This window comes from Mauremys reevesii, linkage group 10 (genome assembly GCF_016161935.1).
Source record: "Mauremys reevesii isolate NIE-2019 linkage group 10, ASM1616193v1, whole genome shotgun sequence".
NCBI lineage: Eukaryota > Metazoa > Chordata > Testudines > Geoemydidae > Mauremys > Mauremys reevesii.
In genome coordinates, this window is record NC_052632.1 from 38544177 (window position 1) to 38562938 (window position 18762).

The following is an 18762-nucleotide window of genomic DNA, read 5'->3' on the forward strand; positions in this document are numbered from 1 at the left end:
CAACTGAAAACTCCAGGTTCAAATTAGGATGGGGGTTCATTTTCATGGAAACTGTCCTGTGTTAATATTATTTTGTCCTCCGTGTGCTGTGGATAAATAAATACTTGTCGCTTAGTTACTTTTCTAAACAAAACAAATATATCTGATCAAAAATATCTAATATGGGTAGAAAGCCAAGCCTGAAAAAGGAAAGGCCAGCATACTTCAGAGTTCTTTTTGTAGTAGGAACAGAGCCTGAGACATAAGCCTTTGTAGGAGAGGCCTGGTATGAGGCAGGAATTGCTCACAGAATCTGTCAAGAACAGGGCTGATATTGCAGAAATACACATTCCTAAGAAGCACTAGTCACAGAATACTCACACAAACACATCCTGATATCAAGTGATACCAGAACATCCCAATAGCTAGGGTGGTACAAAAATATTCCCCCAGGATAACAGGAACATGCTGACCCCTCCTAAAAGATAAGGTCAGGATAATAGTATGTAATAGAGAGGTTTTGACTGAACCAACATATACAAGGTGATAACTAGCCAGGGGGCAGTGGGGACAGTGACTAACTATGTCAGAGGCAGTATGTAAGTTGTTTGTATCAGTGTATAAAGATGTATCTCGGAGGGAGTATCTTTGCCCGGCCAAGGGAGGAATGGAAAGTCCCGCCATTCACTGAGCTGGTCCATTCTCACAGGCATATATGTCTTAGTATCCTTGTAGACAGGGCCAGTGCTACCATTTAGGCCAACTAGGCAGTTGCCTAGGGGGCCAAGATTTGGGGGGCGCCAAAAAAGCGGTGCCCCCCAAATTTTTTTTTAAAGTGTTTCAGTGGCTGCTGCGCTGGGAGGGAGAGGGAGTCTGAGCCGCCGCCGGCAGCCCAGAGGTTCCCCAGGGTCAGCGCGCTGCCAGCAGCCCAGGGGTTCCACCGCGCAGTCGCTGCTTCGCTTCTCCTGCCTCCCAGGCTTGCGGCACCAATCAGCTGTTTGGCGCCGTAAGCCTGGGAGGAGAATTAGAGCGGGGGCAGGGTGCTCGGGGAAGATGTGGAGCAGAGGTGAGCTGGGGTGGGGAGGTACCGCACGGCTCCCCGGGCCAGGGGGTGGGAAGCTGCCATGGAGGGGGCATCTCGGGGGGGGGAGCTGCCTCAGGGTGGAGGGCGGGGCGGGGAGCTGCTGCAGGGCTGGGGGGGCACAAGGTGGAAGTTTCGCCTAGGACACGAAACTTCCTTGCACCGGCCCTGCTTGTAGAGTCTACCAGGTGCTATTACTGTGCTTTGTTAACAATAAACCTGGCCTGGCACCTTCATACCTTAACGGATCTTGTGGTCATTGAGTGATTCACTCGAGGTCTTCTGTACTGGCTGGCTGTGCAAAGCTGCGGCAGCACACAGGGATAGGGTGACCAGATGTCCTGTTTTTAAAGAGACAGTCCCGTTTTTGGGGACTTTTTTCTTATATAGGGACCTATTACCCACCACCCGCTCTCCCGTTTTTTCACAGTTGCTATCTGATCACCCTACACATGGAGAACACACACACACACACAGTCAAACATCTAACCACACCTTTCACTGCAATAGCTAAGGTAGAAGGCAGTTTTTCTGGGTAAGTGGCCACTTAAGCTAATATCAGCTAGTCCGAAAAAAATACATCCTTGAGCAAAATGCTGGTCCTTCATAACTGATCTGGAACTATGAAGCCAGGGAAAGGGTGGTGGTATGGCCAAGAGCACAGGGCACCGGACTAGGAGTCAGGAGACCTGCATTTCATTCCTGGCTCTGCCACTGACCTGCAGTGTGACCTTGAGCAAACCACTTCCCCTCGCTGTGCCTGTATTTTTCATGTAGAGTACAAGTGCTTCAGGTGTGTAGGCACCTAAAGAAACAGATGGCTGCCTTGTAGGACTTTCAAAAGTGCATAGGTGACTAGCTCCCACAGGCAGCTATGCACCTCAATGCTTTCGAAAATCCCATTCAGTGCCTATGTGCATCTGTTGGCACCAAGATGGCTTTAAAAATCTGGCCTTGTCTCTTATTAGGTGTGTACAGCGCCTGGCACAAAGGTGCCCCGGTCTACGGTTTCTGAGTGTAACTGGAACACAAACAATCACAGTAATCTCTTGCACTAAAGTGCACCAGCAGAGCTGACTCTACCAGCAGGCAGAGTGAGAGACAACCTGTGCCTGCAGATAGTGTGGGGGGCAGAGTGAGGGCCGACAGCTTCAGTAGTAAAAACAACGTGGAGTCCTTATGGCATCTTAGAGACTAACAAATGTATTTGGGCATAAGCATTCATGGGCTAAAACCCACTTCATCAGATGCAGAGAGTGGAAAATACAGTAGCAGGTATACAGACATAGTACATGAAAAGATGGGAGTTGCCTTACCAAGCGGGGGGTCAGTCTACCAAGACAATTCAATTAACAGCAGGATACCAAGGGAGGAAAAATCACTTGTGTAGTGGTAATGAGAATGCACCATTTCAAACAGTTGACAAGAAGGGGTGAGTAGCAGTAGGGGGAAATTAGTATGGGAGAAATTAGTTTTTGTAATGACCCAACCACTCCCAGTCTTTATTCAGGCCTAATTTGATGGTGTCCAGTTTGCAAATTAATTCCTGTTCTGCAGTTTCATGTTGGGGTCTGTTTTTGAAGTTTTGTTTGTTGAAGAATTGCCACTTTTAGGTCTATTACTGAGTGACCAGAGAGGCTGAAGTGTTCTCCTACTGGTTTCTGAATGTTATGATTCCTGATGTCAGATCTGTGTCCATTTATTCTTTTGCATAGAGATTGTTCGGTTTGGCCAATGTGCATGGCAGAGGGGCATTGCTGGCACATGATGGCATATATCACGTTGGTAGATGTGCAGGTTAACGAGCCCCTGATGGTGTGGCTGATGTGGTTAGGTCCTATGATGGTGTCCCTTGAATAGCTATGCGGACAGAGTCGCAAATTGCAGGGGGGACGGGACATGACCCTGCATGAGTCTCCCTGGGGACTGAAGGCCCAATCAGATACTCACAGGGACATCTATAAATGCAACTCCCAAGGCATTAGAGGGGTGTCCCGCCCTTTGTTGCTAGAAGGCTGCATTGTAGCCTGCATGTTTTTCGTTGCATTTTCTATATTTATGAAAAACACTTTTGTTATAACCCATGCATGCGAAGAGCCTGATCCCCTTCTCATGCTACCATTGATTGGAGTTACTCTTGACTTGTACTGGTGTAAACAAGATCTAAATCAGGCCCTGCAGCTCAAGAATGAAGTCTTGGAAAAAAATGTGCCCGCCTCATGAAGCTGATCCACCAGCTTTATTGCCAGAACAAAGAACTGAACACATATTGCATTTAACATGTCAAACAAATCTAACTGCTTTCCTAATACCAGTCATCACCGTGAACAATTGCTGCGTGTTACATGATGGCCTATGGGAAGAGAGATCACCCACGCAACTCCAAAGGGCAGAGGAGGTGGTCGATGCAAAATTGGTGGGGCTAAGGGAAAAGTGTTGTCCAGGACTGTGATTAGGAGGGGAGGTGTTCAGGAGGCTGTGTGCTGTCATCCCTACTTTATGGTTCAGGGACTCGGAATACATATGCTAGGCACGTCACGAGACTGAACAGCTTCCACATGAGATGCCTGCAATAAGATTCTGAAAATGAAGTGGGAAGATGAAATACCAAACAGAGGTGCTGGAGCACGCAGGACTGACATACTTAGAAACCACTATCAAGAAGAGGAGGTTGCAATGGCTCGGTCAGGTCAGGAGAATGGGAGGACAGGAGACCATATCCCCAAGAATATTTTGTACAGCGAGATTCGGCACGGCTCTAGAAAGTGGGGGTCTCCCTTTGTAGCGGTACCAGGACATGTGCAAAAATGATATGAAGTCATTCAACATCAGTGTAGACAGCTGGGAGGAGCATGCAGAAGCCCATTCAATCTGGAGGGAACATCTGGCACAGGGTGGAGCGCAACATGAAGTGGCTCTGAGCAAGAGGATGGAAGCCGAGCAGGAAAGAAGAAAGCAGCCTGCTGTAATCTTGGACTCCAACTCGGACAACATCTGGAACTGTGAAATTTGTACCGAGCTGTGTCGCTCTCGAATTGGGCTTGTCAGCCATAAGCGGATTCGTCAGACACCTGATCAGACCTCTTACCAGTTTGGCAGGGATGGTTGCCAATGATGTTCAGGAGACAATCTCTCCAATAAGAGGGGGCCCATGCTAAGGAAAAGTTTGAAACTCCTAGTGACAAAGTTAACTGGATTCCAGCAGCTGGGGAGATGCTTACCAGGGCTCTGCTCTCAAATGCAACTTCCAGTGGGGGCAGTGCTGCCGAATGGATAGAGCACTGGACTGCACCTCAAAAGACCTGGGTTTGCTTCCCAGTTGGGTGATCTTGGGCCAGTCACTATCCGTCTCTCTGTGCCTCAGTTTCCCCAGCTGTAAATTTATGCTGATCTCATTTGCAAAGTGCTTTGGGATCTATGGATGATACGATTTAGGGCTGACTATTATTTCCTTTCACTTGTTCACAGATGCAATATCATTATGTCCTCACTTTCTTCTCATGGCACCCATACCGTTTCAAAGGCTCTTTGGAACCTGCAGCAGGGTCATGTGACCTTTTTAGCATACGTGAGACATGGGTCTGAGCAACAGTTACTTGCTAACATCAAAAGGTTAATCTACCATGTGCTCATGGGCTGTCTTACAACACAGACAGGCTGCCTCATTCATTGAGGCAGCCTCAGTTTCTGGGGCTCTTTAGAGGAAATGAAACAGGTCCAAGAAACCAGAAAGCTAATCCATGTAAACAAGGCCGTTGTATTACCTATATTCATCTGGGAGTGAGCTGCTGAACTCCTTTTTACCCTCCTTGACAAGCCTAACCTCCTTCTACAATGTAATAGACAAGACTGAACACAAGGGTTAGTCGTCAGTTGTCAAGTCAAGTGTCCTAGCTCCAATAAAGAGTTTATTTCAGCTGAGGATCTGCCTCCTAAGATGTCCATGGACCTTAATACTCTACCTGGATGAAGGTCATCATGACATTTGGGACAGGCTTAGGATCCAGTTTAGCAAAGATCTTAAGCACATGTATAACTTTAAACACATGAGTGGTCCTGACGCCTTCAACTTTTGGCTGTCTGTTATAAGGAGGCATTAAGGGAATACACCTTAGTAGCATTCGAAGAGGAATTCAGTAGAGAGCCCCAGCTATCATGCATCACCCCCAAAAGCAGTTACACCTGTGTGAACAAGCCAGGCTACCCTGGCATGTCTGTTGTGATTCTACAGGTGAGGGTGATGGAGCTAGTTAACAGATGGGCAAGACAATCAATACAGATTAGTCAGATAGAAGCTATATTGTGTCCCATTTATCTTAGCATATGGCCCCTAAGGGTAAAAATTCAAATGGGATCTCCCCTTTCCCCCATCCAATGTCCAGAGGTAACTCACTCTGAACTATGGATTGGGAAGCGCTGCTTAACCTGGAAGTGCTCACACCTCTTGTGCTTCATTGACAGGCCGTACAGGGGCGTCATGTCCACCTTCTCTCCATCAGAGACACTGAACTCCAGCTGCTGCAGCAGGGTGGTCAGGAAGAGGAAGACTTCCCATCTGGCAATGGTCTCACCAATGCACTTCCTCTTCCCCAGGCCAAAGATCAGCACCTTCTCACCATCCGCCTTGTTTACTTCAGTCCCTCCAGCATGGAGGAAACGCTCTGGGTTGAACTTAGATGGTTCTTTCCAAAGCTTCCTAAAATAGCAAGAGAAAAGCTCCTGAAGATTCCGTTCTACCACTGCCTGGAGAGGGGATGCTGGAGAGCAGGGAATTCAGTTTGGACGGGTGTCAGGAACAGCTTCAGAACTGGACCTAGGACCAACTGCTATCCACACACCTTTCTCACTGAAGAATGCCTTTTCCATTTAAAATAGCCATCAGGAGGCATTGGGACAAGATAACCTCTGCCGTAAGGCCTTGATGTTACTGGTTGGCTTTTGCACTGAAGCCTGAGGGGTTAGATCCCTTATAAACATGTTCTTAATCCTCTCTGAAGTTATGGTTAATGTTCTCATTATCCACTAATGTCTAATCCTTTTCTGAATCCTGCTAAGCCCTTGACCTCGCTAGCATCTTGTGGCAATGCTTTCCACAGGTCAGTTGTGTATTCCACAGATTATAAGGCCAGAAGGAACTGTCGTGGTCATCTAGTCTGATGTCCTTTATAACAAAGGCCCTAGAGCTTCCCTGAATTCATTCCTGTTTGAACTACAGCAGATCTTACAGACAAACATCCCATCTTGATTTATAAATTGCCAGTGATGGAGAATCTACCACAACCCTTGGGAAGTTGTTCAAATGATTAATTACCCTGACCGTTAAAATTTGCACCTGACTTCTAGTCTGAATGCGTCTCGTTTCAGCTTCCAGCCACTGGATCTTGTTGTGCTTTTGTCTGACAGATTGGAGAGGCCTCTATTGTTACATTTCTGCTCCCCAGGTAGGTACTTGCAGGCTGTGATCAAGTCCTCTGAGCAGTTTTAAATTTGCTGCTTTCTGATGCTATTGAATATCCCCTTCCTCCTTTATTACGATAGGGTAAATAGAAGCACCCTGTACCAATCACTATTTTGTATCCTCTGTCATGTCCCCTTCCTATTCAGTTGCCTACTCAACTAAATAGTCCCAGTTTTCTCAGTCTCTCTCCATACACAAATCTTTCTAACCCTCTAACCTTTTCCATTAGCTGTTTCTGGACCCTTTCCATCCCTGCTCTGTCCTTTTGGAGATGGGGTGACCAGACCTGGACACAGTATTCCAGGGGAGAGGGTGTCACTGCTGTACAGAAGAGCAATATAATCATCCCAATGTTTTCTACATGGGGAAACTGACGGGAATAATTGCCATTAGCTATACCAAAATCACTATAGGCCAATAGTTATTCCATTATACCAGTCAATTGCCACAGGTAGACAAGCTTTTGGTGTTTTTCCCGACCCTATTCCCTATGCACCCTAACATTCTGGTTGCCTTTTTCACCTCCACTGCACACTGAGCAGAGGCTTCCATTGAGCTGTCTGCAGTGACTGCCAGGTCTTTTCCCTGTCTCACAAGAGATTTCTTCCTGATCCTTTCATCAGCAAGGACTAGGGTGCAAATCAGGTGTACAGACCCAGCAGATCCAGGGAGAAGCTTGATGGGGACCAGAGCCATCTGCGTGGAGTCTGTGGCCCCATCAGCCCACCCAGTGCTCCTTGGCAGCACCATTCCAATGCTCCACACACTCCCCGCTCCCCTGCCTGGCCATCTCTGTGTCTTCCCACAGCAGAAATTCCCAGTCCTGTGGAGAATGGGGAAAGCACAGAAATACTGCCAGGCCCACCTCATCTAGGTTTGGTTTTTTTGATACAATGGGGCAGGGAACATTCCTTCTCGTGTGCTTGGAAAGTGGCTAGTACATCATGGATGACACCGCACAAACAGAGCATCATCCTGATCTGTTTGTAGTGCCAACCAGTCATACTGAAGGTACATGGTAGTGGCATGTTCTATGCAACTAAATGGGGGCTGGTACATTGATCTGGATGGATTGCACACTATTACCCTAAGGGACTCTGCATATACTTACTCATCGTGATTGACTTGCCATTGGTTGACAAACACACAGAGGTCCTTCGGGATGTAGTAGCCATTCAGTACTGTGTCTCTTGTTGTGCTGAAGGGCGAGAGTGAGATTCTTAAGTTTAAAAAGCTGCCTCTGTGTTCTCATATCAATCAATTCCTGGGCCCAGTTAAGTCAGGATTGGGCCCAGAGGAGATCATTTTCATAAGCGTTATTGTACTTTCTAAGGGCTGGGATTTGCCTGTCTCACGCTGTGAGGACCATAAATGGAGCGACAAGCTGAATAAAGGTACCACTCAATGTGTTATGCCCCTACATCTCCTCTGCATCCATAGCACTCACCAGTGAGGAATGGTGAAGGGAAAGAAGGAGGAATGTCTGAACATCTCTAAGATAAAGGCTTCTGTGTAAGGCATCATGGGCCGGTCTGAGAGTCTGGGTCTCCTCTCTCTGCCAATGGTCTGATCTACACGTTATAAAGATGAAGAAAAGGACGGTTGGAATCCAGCCTTCTAGAGAGATGCATTTTAACTCTGTGACTGAAAACATACAATTACCTAATTCTTCCTGAATCTTCTTCTGAATGTCTGGATAAGTCACAAGATACATGAGGCTCCAGGACAAAGCTGTTGTCACAGTGTCAAAACCTAGACAGACAGAGAGGAAAGACAGATACTAACTAGATGAAGACAACTCAAGGGAAAAATACAAGCCCCGGACTTTAGAATGTCATCAGATTTTCCTTGCTTGCACACCAGTTTTTGTCCAATTCAGAAAGCTGTGATAAGAAAGTTCCTAGTTAAGAGTTTTTACACTTGATCCACTCTGTGCGTAGTGATGCTGATTCGTCACTGTGCTATTTCAGTTTTATACCGGTGTAACCTCTATAAAATCAATGGGGTTTCCCCAGTGTAATTTAGTGATGAGTCAGGACCAGTACTGGTAAATAGAGATACATAACTGTCTTTTGGGAGATTCATTTTCCCTGAGCACTGTCTTCCTACAAACTCTTCCTGAAATAGTAGGAAGCCTCTTGGGGTCGTTGCTGGTAGGTGTCAGGGTGAAACAACTAATGTGATTTGTTTTCTGCTACTGAGAGCATCTGGATGGAGTGTTCTTATGGAGGGAATGTGGCAGAGCTCTGACTTTGCCCCCATGGGCCCTGCGCTTCTAGGCGGTTTGTGTTAGCCTCAGTGGCTCACTGTGACCCTCCACGTAGCCCTTCTCTCTCTAGGGCCAGGGTCACAGTCTACTGAGCCCTTTTCATCATATCAGCAGGACCTTAATTAGAGTCAGGTGGTCACATTAACTTAATGGCCTCACCTGACTCTTTGCAGGTTAATTAGAGTCAGGTGTTCTCATTAGCCTGGAGCAGCCCCTGCTCTGGTCAGTCAGGGAACAGAAAACTGTTAATTCAGTGGCCAGTATATCTGCCTTCTGCTATTCTGCTGTACCCAACTGGCCTGGGTCTATCACAGGAACAAAAAAGGGCTAATATTTATCAGAGTTAATTGGAATGCAAAAATAGAAAGTGGTTTCAGATTTGAAAGTCTGAACTGGAATGTTCTTACCGGCTCCAAAGAGGTCATTGACCAGGTTGACAATTTTTTCCTTCGGGAGCTGAATATTGGCATTGGCTTCCACTTTATTCTCCTGACTTTGCTCAATCAAGGAGTCCATGATGTCTCGAATGTTGTCCTGAAAGAGGAAAGCCCAGAAGAAGATGGCATGAAATTCCAGACCACTAGGCAGGTAAACTGAGAGGTAACAAAGAGCAATCTACTATGGAAGGGATGCTGTGCTGGAAAGTCCTGTATCCCCATGTCACAGAAGTGCAAGTAAATTCCAGTCATGACAGGAATGGGAGGTCAGGAAAATGTTTTCTTCCCCTACAGTCAGTAGGTAACATTTCACCGAGCCATAAACATAAGGAGATAAGAATATACAGCTTGAAAGTGCAGGATGTCAGAATGATCCTCTTCTTGGAAAATACAAGACAAGCATGCTAAACAAATTAACTCTCAATATGTGCCGAGGGAGAGAAACTTATTGGTATAGAAACTGGGGTAATTTGTGTCCTAAGAGGGTCCTACAATGATTCATTTGTAAAATTCATAGAGGTAATAAAGTGCTATTTTGGCTAGACAGGTTGGCAAAAAAGCAGCATAACCTTTCATCCTGCACCTTTCCAGACTTTTATTTAGGTGGATGCTGGAACGAACAGGCTAGTGTGTCAGTGCACCATTGCCCTCTATTGATTGACATCAGTACCGTTCAACAGTGTGTCATAGGTACTAGGCCCTGTGTTGCTAACAGCTAATGGATATTCTTCTTTAGCTCAGTTGGTAGGGACCTGTGTATTTGGACAAGGGTATCAATTCTATCCCACTCTTTGTATGAAGTTTTGAATGGCCATTGTAGAAACACTGGTGAGTGTTTAGATTTGCTACAGGACAGCCTGCTGCAAGAGGAAAAGTAACTCGCAGAAGCTGAAGGGCACAGTACAGAAGCTTACCTCAGGTGTGAGCGAATTCGACTCCCCCAGGCTCTTACCTTCTCAAAGCTCTTGTAGTGCTCTTTGACAATGTCCTGCAGAAGCCTGAGGAACCTCTTGTTGAATTCTATAAATTTCTTCATGGTGCTGTTGGGGAGATACTGGAGCACTGGGATGAAATCCGCTACATTGCCAGAGGCAGCCACATCCCCAAATTGATCCGTCACATTCACTATGCTGAGCAGCTCCTGGTCATCATGGTCGTAACGCTTGCCAAAGCACATGGCACAGATGACATTGGCCACAGAGACCACCACGTACCGATAGGGGTCAAACCTCTTCTTCTCTTCCATCAGTTGCAGGAACTTTCTTACTAGGTAGTCAGCTTCTTTGGAGACATGCTCCTCGAGGAGGCAGGTGGACGAAGAGTTGGGGCTGGGCGAGACAGAGAAGGTCTTCAGGGCATTCTGGGCCAACTTCCTGCGAGCTCTCCACACCTCCCCTGAATCAGTGCTGAAGGCCAAGCTCTGGCCATCTCCAACATTGCGAAAGCTGTAGAGATCAGGGCGCCCCATGAAGTCCTCCCCTTGCTTCACCAGGGCTTGTTTGATGGTGTCCAACCCACTCAGCACCAGCACAGGTCTGGTGCCAATCTGTATCTGCATCACATCTCCATAGGTCTGGCTCATCTGAGTCAAGGTCAGGTGTGGATTGCTCCCCAGCTCCAGCACGTTGCCTATCAGGGGGTAACCCCTTGGTCCTGGGAGCCTCTTCAGCCCCTTGGGGATCTGCTGCCAGAAGGATCTGATGACCATGAAGGTCAGACAGAAGACAGCCGAGGCAATAAGGATTTCGGTGACTGAGATAATGCCCTGGCTTCCCACCAGTGACATTGCAGCCTTCATCTTCAAGGGCCTAAGAAGCCTGAAAAAATTAAACAAAGGGAGGGTGTTGGGTGTCTCACTTCCTCAGGCTGCTATGGAAATGCTAGCCTTATGCCTCAAGTGGGCCAGACTCCACACAGGGCCATGACACACTCAGGCCTCCTTACATTAGAACTTTGGGGGATCCCTTCTTCATAAATCCTTCCCATAGGTTGGCCATTAACGGGGATCCAGCCCTTTGACCCTAGAGCCTCTTACCTGCTGGGACATTTCTTCTACACTAGTTCTAGTTCCAAAAGCACAGGACAGGAGTCAGGAGATCTGGGTCCAAATCTTGGTTCTGCCACAAACTTCCTGGGGAACCTCGGGCAAGTCACTTCATCCCATTATGACTCTGCTTCCCATTGGCAAAATGGGAATAATCATACTTATTACCTCAGTGTGTTGTGGAGCTAAATTTATTAATGAAATGTCTGTGATGCTCTTGGGGATTTGCAGGTAGAAAGAGCTCAAGAACTGCAGGGACCTGACGTGCCAATTACCGTTTCACTTTCTTCTTTGTGGAGTTGATTGGTTTACTGCGAGCCTGCCATGGAATGAAGAGAAATTGACAGGGCAGTTTGAAATACACAGGACCTGTCAGCATTATCTCAACCCTGGGACAAGTGGGGGATCCATCTATTGTTCTATCGTTATCCTCTCTGGCCACTGATTGTTAGGAATGGGGACATAGACAGTCTGGCCGAGGGGTCAGAGTCAGGAGCTGAGTCAATGATCAGAGCAGAGATTAACAGGCAATGATCAGGAGTGGGACATAGGGGCAGGAACCAGAGATGAGGCAAGGAACAGGAGCAAAGGCAGGAATCAGGTGCGAGGGCAGGAGCCAAGGACAAGACAGGAGTGGAGCAGGGTTGGATGCAGATTGCAGGAGAGAGACAAGGAGCAGGGTCCAATACAGATGCAACAAGGACTCTGCATAGTTTCTCAGACAATCCACCCAGTCATAGACGATTTATTCCTCCTGATACTGGCGGTGGGGGGACACAATGTAAAGGGAGGTGTCACGTGAGGCACCTCCCTTTACATTGTGCCCCCCCCACACACAGGAGGGGGCCTTCAGGAGGAACTTCCAGGCCTACCTCCCTGGGCCACAGTGACCATTCCCACTTGCTCCTGGTGGGCTGGGGCCACAGGAGTGGGGAGCATGTGCCTCTGGACCTGGCCGGGGCGGGGGCCAGCCCCAGCCCAGGAAGACTCACCGCCCCAGTGTCCCTGGAGCTCACAGACACCTCAGCAGGGGCAGGGCAGGGCCCAGGGAATGCGCCGACCTCCAGCTGAGCAGAAGCCAGGGAACCTGCTCCCAGCGCCTTCCCCAGCAACCTCTGTGCCCAGCCTGGGGACCACCGTGCTCTCCTCACCCCACCAGTTACCTGCATGGGGGCAAGAGGCTCTGTCCTTCTTCCACTGCACCTCCCACAGGCAAGTTTAGGGCTCACTCAGCCACTCTCCCTGGCAACCGGGCCTGGGTGGGGAGTGGAAGGGATGGGCCACTGCCAAGTCCCCAGCTGGGTTCTCACAGGAGCCACAGCACTGGACAGAGCAGTGACCCAGAGCCACCACCTTCAGCCAGTGTGATAATTGACTCCATCCCACCCCTTCCACTCCCTGTCCGGGCCCGGCTGCCAGGAACAGGGGCCGAGCGTGCCAGGGGACAGGCACAGCAGGAGAAGGACAGAGCCCCTCTCCCCCGGCAGGCCACACAGAAATCTGCAGGACCGGGGAAGGGGCCAACTTGACCTCACACACACACCCACCCACCACCCACATGTGTCGCCTATACAGCCAGCTCACTGCCCGGCTTAAGTAGAGGATGTGAGCCAATCAGGTGATCCAGGGTCTGTCTTGGGAGTCCCTCTAGGACTTCCTGTGCGGCCTGACTTTGCAGGAGCAGTAAGGGGCTACTTTGTCTGTCTCTCTTCTGTGGTGGTGATGCAGCAGTGTCTGTAACCCAGGGCCTCCCTGGGCCAGGGCCGGCTCCAGGCACCAGCTTATCAAGCAGGTGCTTGGGGCAACTCCGGAGCGGGGCGGCACTGTCAGGTATTCAGCGGCAATTCGGCGGAGGGTCCCTCACTCCCGCTCGGAGCGAAGGACCTCCCGCTGAATTGCCGCAGATCATGATCATGGCTTTTTTTTTTTTTTGGCTGCTTGGGGCAGCCAAACCCCTGGAGCCAGTCCTGCCCTGGGCCTAGGTCCTAGACCCTCTACAGCAGAACACTCAGCTCCTTGCACTGATTGACTTTAACGAGTTGGGGCCAGATCCTCAGCAGGGATAAATCAGTTCAGCTTAATCGATTTGATGGAGCTAGCCCAGGATCTGGCCCTAACATTTACCCCCAGTGCTACAGGAGATACAACAGTTATTCCTTAGAGCCAGGGTGCAACTGGTGGCTTTGACATAGCACTGCACTCCTGGAACTGGAGATCCTGGCCTGGAGTCTCACTGACTGGTCTCTTTAGCCTTCTCCCAGCTGGGAGGGGGACACCTGACAGCGGGGCTGTTTGCTGAGGGAAAACCCAGAGCTCAGCTAGGGCCCCCAGGGTTTTATGTTGCCCCCTGTCACTGTAGTATCTGAACGCCCTAAAGCCAGTAGCAAAGTCTCCAGGGGATTTAATGGCGTCTCTGGCACGTCTCTCTTTCCAGAGTAAAAACTCTGCTTGGGGTAAGTTTTTTGTGTATATTTTTGGCAGGAGTTTGGCGGTAGAAGGGGATGTCAGTGTGCGGGTTGCTCAGAGGGTGGAAAGCCATTCTCAAAGAGGAAGGTTTTTCAGCATTTCCTATAGGTAAGGGCAGGCTAGGATTTTGTCAGGGGTGTTTTTAATAAAAGTCCTGGACAGGTCACTGCAATAAACAAAACATCGGGGAACTCTGCCCTGCCCCTGACTTTACTAAAACATCCCTGACAAACTGGGGAGGATCTGTCACCCCGCCCCACCTGCAGCGGCTGAGAGCTGCAGGGAGCCCATTGGCCAGGGGCTGGGGAGCCCCCTGCTGCTCTGCGGGGCTGAGAGCTGCAGGGAGCCCATTGGCCAGGGGCTGGGGAGCCCCTTGCTGCTCTGCGGGGCTGAGAGCTGCAGGGAGCCCATTGCCCAGGGGCTGGGGAGCCCCCTGCTGCTCTGCGGGGCTGGAAGCTGCAGGGAGCCCATTGCCCAGGGGCTGGGGAGCCCCCTGCTGCTCTGCGGGGCTGAGAGCTGCAGGGAGCCCATTGCCCAGGGGCTGGGGAGCCCCCTGCTGCTCTGCGGGGCTGAGAGCTGCAGGGAGCCCATTGCCCAGGGGCTGGGGAGCCCCTTGCTGCTCTGCGGGGCTGAGAGCTGCGGGGAGCCCATTGCCCAGGGGCTGGGGAGCCCCCTGCTGCTTTGCGGGGCTGAGAGCTGCAGGGAGCCCATTGGCCAGGGGCTGGGGAGCCCCCTGCTGCTCTGCGGGGCTGAGAGCTGCAGGGAGCCCATTGCCCAGGGGCTGGGGAGCCCCTTGCTGCTCTGCGGGGCTGAGAGCTGCAGGGAGCCCATTGCCCAGGGGCTGGGGAGCCCCCTGCTGCTCTGCGGGGCTGAGAGCTGCGGGAGCCCATTGCCCAGGGGCTGGGGAGCTCCCTGCTGCTCTGCAGGGCTGGAAGCTGCAGGGAGCCCATAGCCCAGGGGCTGGGGAGCCCCCTGCTGCTCTGTGGGGCTGAGAGCTGCGGGGAGCCCATTGCCCAGGGGCTGGGGAGCCCCCTGCTGCTCTGCGGGGCTGAGAGCTGCAGGGAGCCCATAGCCCAGGGGCTGGGGAGCCCCCTGCTGCTCTGCGGGGCTGGAAGCTGCAGGGAGCCCATTGCCCAGGGGCTGGGGAGCCCCCTGCTGCTCTGCGGGGCTGAGAGCTGCAGGGAGCCCATTGCCCAGGGGCTGGGGAGCCCCCTGCTGCTCTGCGGGGCTGAGAGCTGCAGGGAGCCCATTGGCCAGGGGCTGGGGAGCCCCCTGCTGCTCTGCGGGGCTGAGAGCTGCAGGGAGCCCATTGGCCAGGGGCTGGGGAGCCCTTGCTGCTCTGCGGGCTGAGAGCTGCAGGGAGCCCATTGCCCAGGGGCTGGGGAGCCCCTTGCTGCTCTGCGGGGCTGAGAGCTGCAGGGAGCCCATTGCCCAGGGGCTGGGGAGCCCCTTGCTGCTCTGCGGGGCTGAGAGCTGCAGGGAGCCCATTGCCCAGGGGCTGGGGAGCCCCCTGCTGCTCTGCGGGGCTGAGAGCTGCAGGGAGCCCATTGCCCAGGGGCTGGGGAGCCCCTTGCTGCTCTGCGGGGCTGAGAGCTGCGGGGAGCCCATAGCCCAGGGGCTGGGGAGGCCCCTGCTGCTCTGCGGGGCTGAGAGCTGCAGGGAGCCCATAGCCCAGGGGCTGGGGAGCCCCTTGCTGCTCTGCGGGGCTGAGAGCTGCAGGGAGCCCATTGCCCAGGGGCTGGGGAGCTCCCTGCTGCTCTGCGGGGCTGGAAGCTGCAGGGAGCCCATTGGCCAGGGGCTGGGGAGCCCCCTGCTGCTCTGCGGGGAGCCCCCTGCCAGCGCTGAGCAGCTCCGGGGTCCCTCTGCCGCCGCAGTCGTGACTTCCAGCGACTTCCGAGCCTTCGCAGGCGGCAAGGGACCCTCCCCTAGCTGTCCAGCAGTGGCGGGTGGCGGGACCCCCACAACTGACCGGCCGCCACCATCCGGGGCGACCCCTAAGCTGCCCAGTCGCCATCGCTGGCAGCTCCCCAGCTCTCAGCCTGCGGCGGCAGAGGGATCCCGGGACTGCTTAGCCGGGGGGAGCTCCCCAGTCGCAGCTAGCAGCCCCTGCTGGAGGCAGAGGGACCCCGGAGCTGCTCAGAGCTGGCAGGGGGCTCATCACAGCTCCCAGCCCCGCAGGGCGGCAGAGGGACCCCACCCAGCCAATGGGGTCCCCGCAGCTCCCAGCTGCTGCGGGGGGGAGGGGGTGAGCTGAACCCTCTTCCCTCCCCATTTTGTCAGGGATGTTCTTAGGAAAGTCAGGGATGGGGACAGGCTCCCCTGATTTTTTAGTATCAGAGGGGTAGCCGTGTTAGTCTGGATCTGTAAAAGCAGTAAAGAGTCCTGTGGCACCTTATGCATCCGACAAAGCGGGTATTCACCCACGAAAGCTCATGCTCCAATACGTCTGTTAGTCTATAAGGTGCCACAGGACTCTTTGCTGCCTGCTTTTTTATTTATTGCAGTGACCTGTCCATGACTTTTACTAAAAACATCCCTGACAAAATCCTAGCCTGCCCTTACCTATAGGTGGTCAGGCTCCGTTGGCCTGGTCTTTCCTGGAAGTTTTGTTCCATAGCCAGATCCCCTCAACCAAATGAAGCTACCTCTGAACTCAAGGGACTGCAAGGACTTGGTGCCGGGATCCTGGTGAAATCCCCTGAGGAGATCTTGACAGAGAAGAGGAAACTGTACCTTGGTCTTACCTGGGAAGGAGGATCCAATAAAAAGGGAGAAGAGGAACCAAATCCACCTACTGCCTGTCCCGATCTCCTGATATGGCCAACAAGAGACACAGCTGAGATGAAGTATTGACATAGGCGGCAGGTTTGTATAATTTTTGGTGGGGCCCAAAATGGTGGTGCCCCCCCCCCACTCCCGCCAGGGGCAGCTCTAGAAATTCCGCCACCCCAAGCAGGGCAGCGTGCCGCGCCGCTTGCGCCGCCCTTCCCCGGTCCCGCGGCCGGGGCAGAAGTGCCTGCGGATGGTCCTGTGGTCCCGCGGCTCCGGTGGAGCATCCGCACGCATGCCTGCGGGAGCTCCGTCCGAGCCACGGGACCAGCGCACCCGCCGCAGTCATGCCTGCGGCAGTTCCGCTCCTCCCGGGGCTCCTGTGGACCTCCCGCAGGCATGACTGCGGAAGGTCCGCCGGAGCCAAATGCCGCCCTGCCAGGACAATGCCGCCCCACGCGACTGCTTGGCCCGCTGGGGTCTGGAGCCGGCCCTGGCTCCCGCCCTGTAAGCCGATATAAAATGAAGCTACAATGCATCAGTGCCACAAGATTACAAAGGTCAATTAAAAGTGGAAAGTCAGAAGCAGCACTTGCCTACTTCAATATACAGTATTATATATTGTTGCACCTGTTGTGATGAAGTGGGAATGTCCTTAATATTTTCTCTGAATACTGTATGGGTGCCTCAGTTTCCCCTGCAAGATGCCAACTGAAGGTGTTGGGGACAAAGATCAGGTGGCCTCCTTGTCCGGAAGAGACACAGAGGCCAGAGGAGGGAGTGTCAGTTTGGAGCTGGCTGGGGAAATGGGGAGAGACCCAGAATTTGGTTCTGGGCTCCCCACCCCCCAAGATGGACCTGACAGAGGGGTTCTGTTTTCTGTACCTACAAGCTCTGTTTAAACTGTGTTCCCGTCATCTAATAAATCTTCTGTTTTACTGTCTGGCTGAGAGTCACATCTGACTGCGGAGTTGGGGTGCAGGGACCTCTGGTTGCCCCAGGACCAGCCTGGGCAGACTCACTTTGGAAAGTGCATGACGTGGAAGGGCATGCTGAATGCTCCGAGGTCAGACCCAGGAAGGTGTAAGCTTCTTGCCCTGGAGACAGTCTGCTCCGAGAGAGGAGGCTCCCCCAGAGTCCTGACTGGCTTTGTATGGAGTTGTTCCAAAGCATCACAGCATCCCCTTTCCACACCGTGCACTTCCCAGAAGTCCGCACAGGCACTGACACTCCCTCCTCTGGCCTTTGTCTCTTTTCCAGGCATTAGGAGGCCACCCGATCTCTCTGTTCTCCAACACCTTCAGTTGGCACCTTGCAGGGGAAACTGATTTGGGAGAAATGAAGTAAAAGCTGCCCAAACCGAGCTTGAGCACACCTGAATTTTGAGGTGTTCAAATCTGGAAGGCAGGTGCTGGGGGTGGGAGAGGGCTGTGGGCTCCATGGGGGAGCATGGCAGCAACTGTCTGGAGCTGCACGGAGCCAGACACGCTGGTCTGAGTGGCACAGTAAGCGGTTTGGGGGTTGGAGAAGGGGTAGGGAGTTCCGGGGGGCAGTCAAGGGACAAGGAGCAGAGGGGGTTGGATGGGGCAGAGTTTCAGAGGGGCAGTCAGGAGACAGGCAGCAATTGGATAGGCATGGGAGTCCAGAAGGTTTATCAGGGGACAGGTAGAGGGGTTCTGGGGGGAAGTTGGGTGGGGTCTCAGGAGGGGGCAGTTGGGGACAAGGCGGAGGGAGGCTTAAATGGGGGCTGGGGTCCCAAGGGGCAGTGAGGGGCAGCGGGCTCGGGAGGGGGGACTCGGGGGATCAGGACGAGGGGGGCGTGGGTGGGGGGTGCGGTGCCTGGGGGGCAGTTGGGGCCAGGGTCTGGGGAGGGGGCAATCAACGGCCAGGGGCTGGGATTCAAAGGGCTCTGGGCTGCTGGCAGCTGCGGGGAGCCCTGAGCCCTTTAAATCCCAGCCGCCTCCCCTGCTGGGATTCAAAGGGCTCTGGGCTTCCAGCCCCTAGGGCAGTGCAGAGCCCTCTGACTCCCGGCGCGGCTGGGATTTAAAGGCTCTGGGCTCCGCGCTTGCAGGCAGCCCAGAGCCCTTTGATTCCCGGCCGCGGCTGGGATTTAAAGGGCTCTCGGCTCCCCGCTCTTGCAGGCAGCCCAGAGCCCTTTGATTCCCGGCCGCGGCTGGGCTTTAAAGGGCTCTCGGCTCCCCGCGCTTGCAGGCAGCCCAGAGCCCTCTGACTCCCGGCCGCGGCTGGGATTTAAAGGGC

The 18762-nt window shown here is 52.6% G+C and overlaps 1 protein-coding gene across 7 annotated transcripts in view; it reads right to left on the reverse strand.

Moving 5' to 3' along the window:
* Positions 1-4727: 4727 nt before the first annotated feature.
* LOC120374092 (cytochrome P450 1A5-like) overlaps positions 4728-18762 on the reverse strand; it is a 28481-nt gene continuing 14446 nt past the window's right edge. For 3 of the 7 annotated variants that reach the window (XM_039493318.1, XM_039493320.1, XM_039493321.1), the window contains exons 2-7: positions 10177-11041; positions 9195-9321; positions 8181-8270; positions 7966-8089; positions 7630-7716; positions 4728-5756 (exon numbers count right to left, since the gene is read on the reverse strand). In XM_039493318.1, the coding sequence (XP_039349252.1) occupies positions 5450-5756; positions 7630-7716; positions 7966-8089; positions 8181-8270; positions 9195-9321; positions 10177-11041 (1600 nt within the window). In that variant the 3' untranslated portion in view covers positions 4728-5449. Of the gene's footprint in view, positions 5757-7629; positions 7717-7965; positions 8090-8180; positions 8271-9194; positions 9322-10176; positions 11042-11543; positions 11588-16467; positions 16546-18762 lie in introns of all 7 variants that reach the window. The other 4 variants (XM_039493316.1, XM_039493322.1, XM_039493317.1 and 1 more) reach the window with 3 other exon arrangements.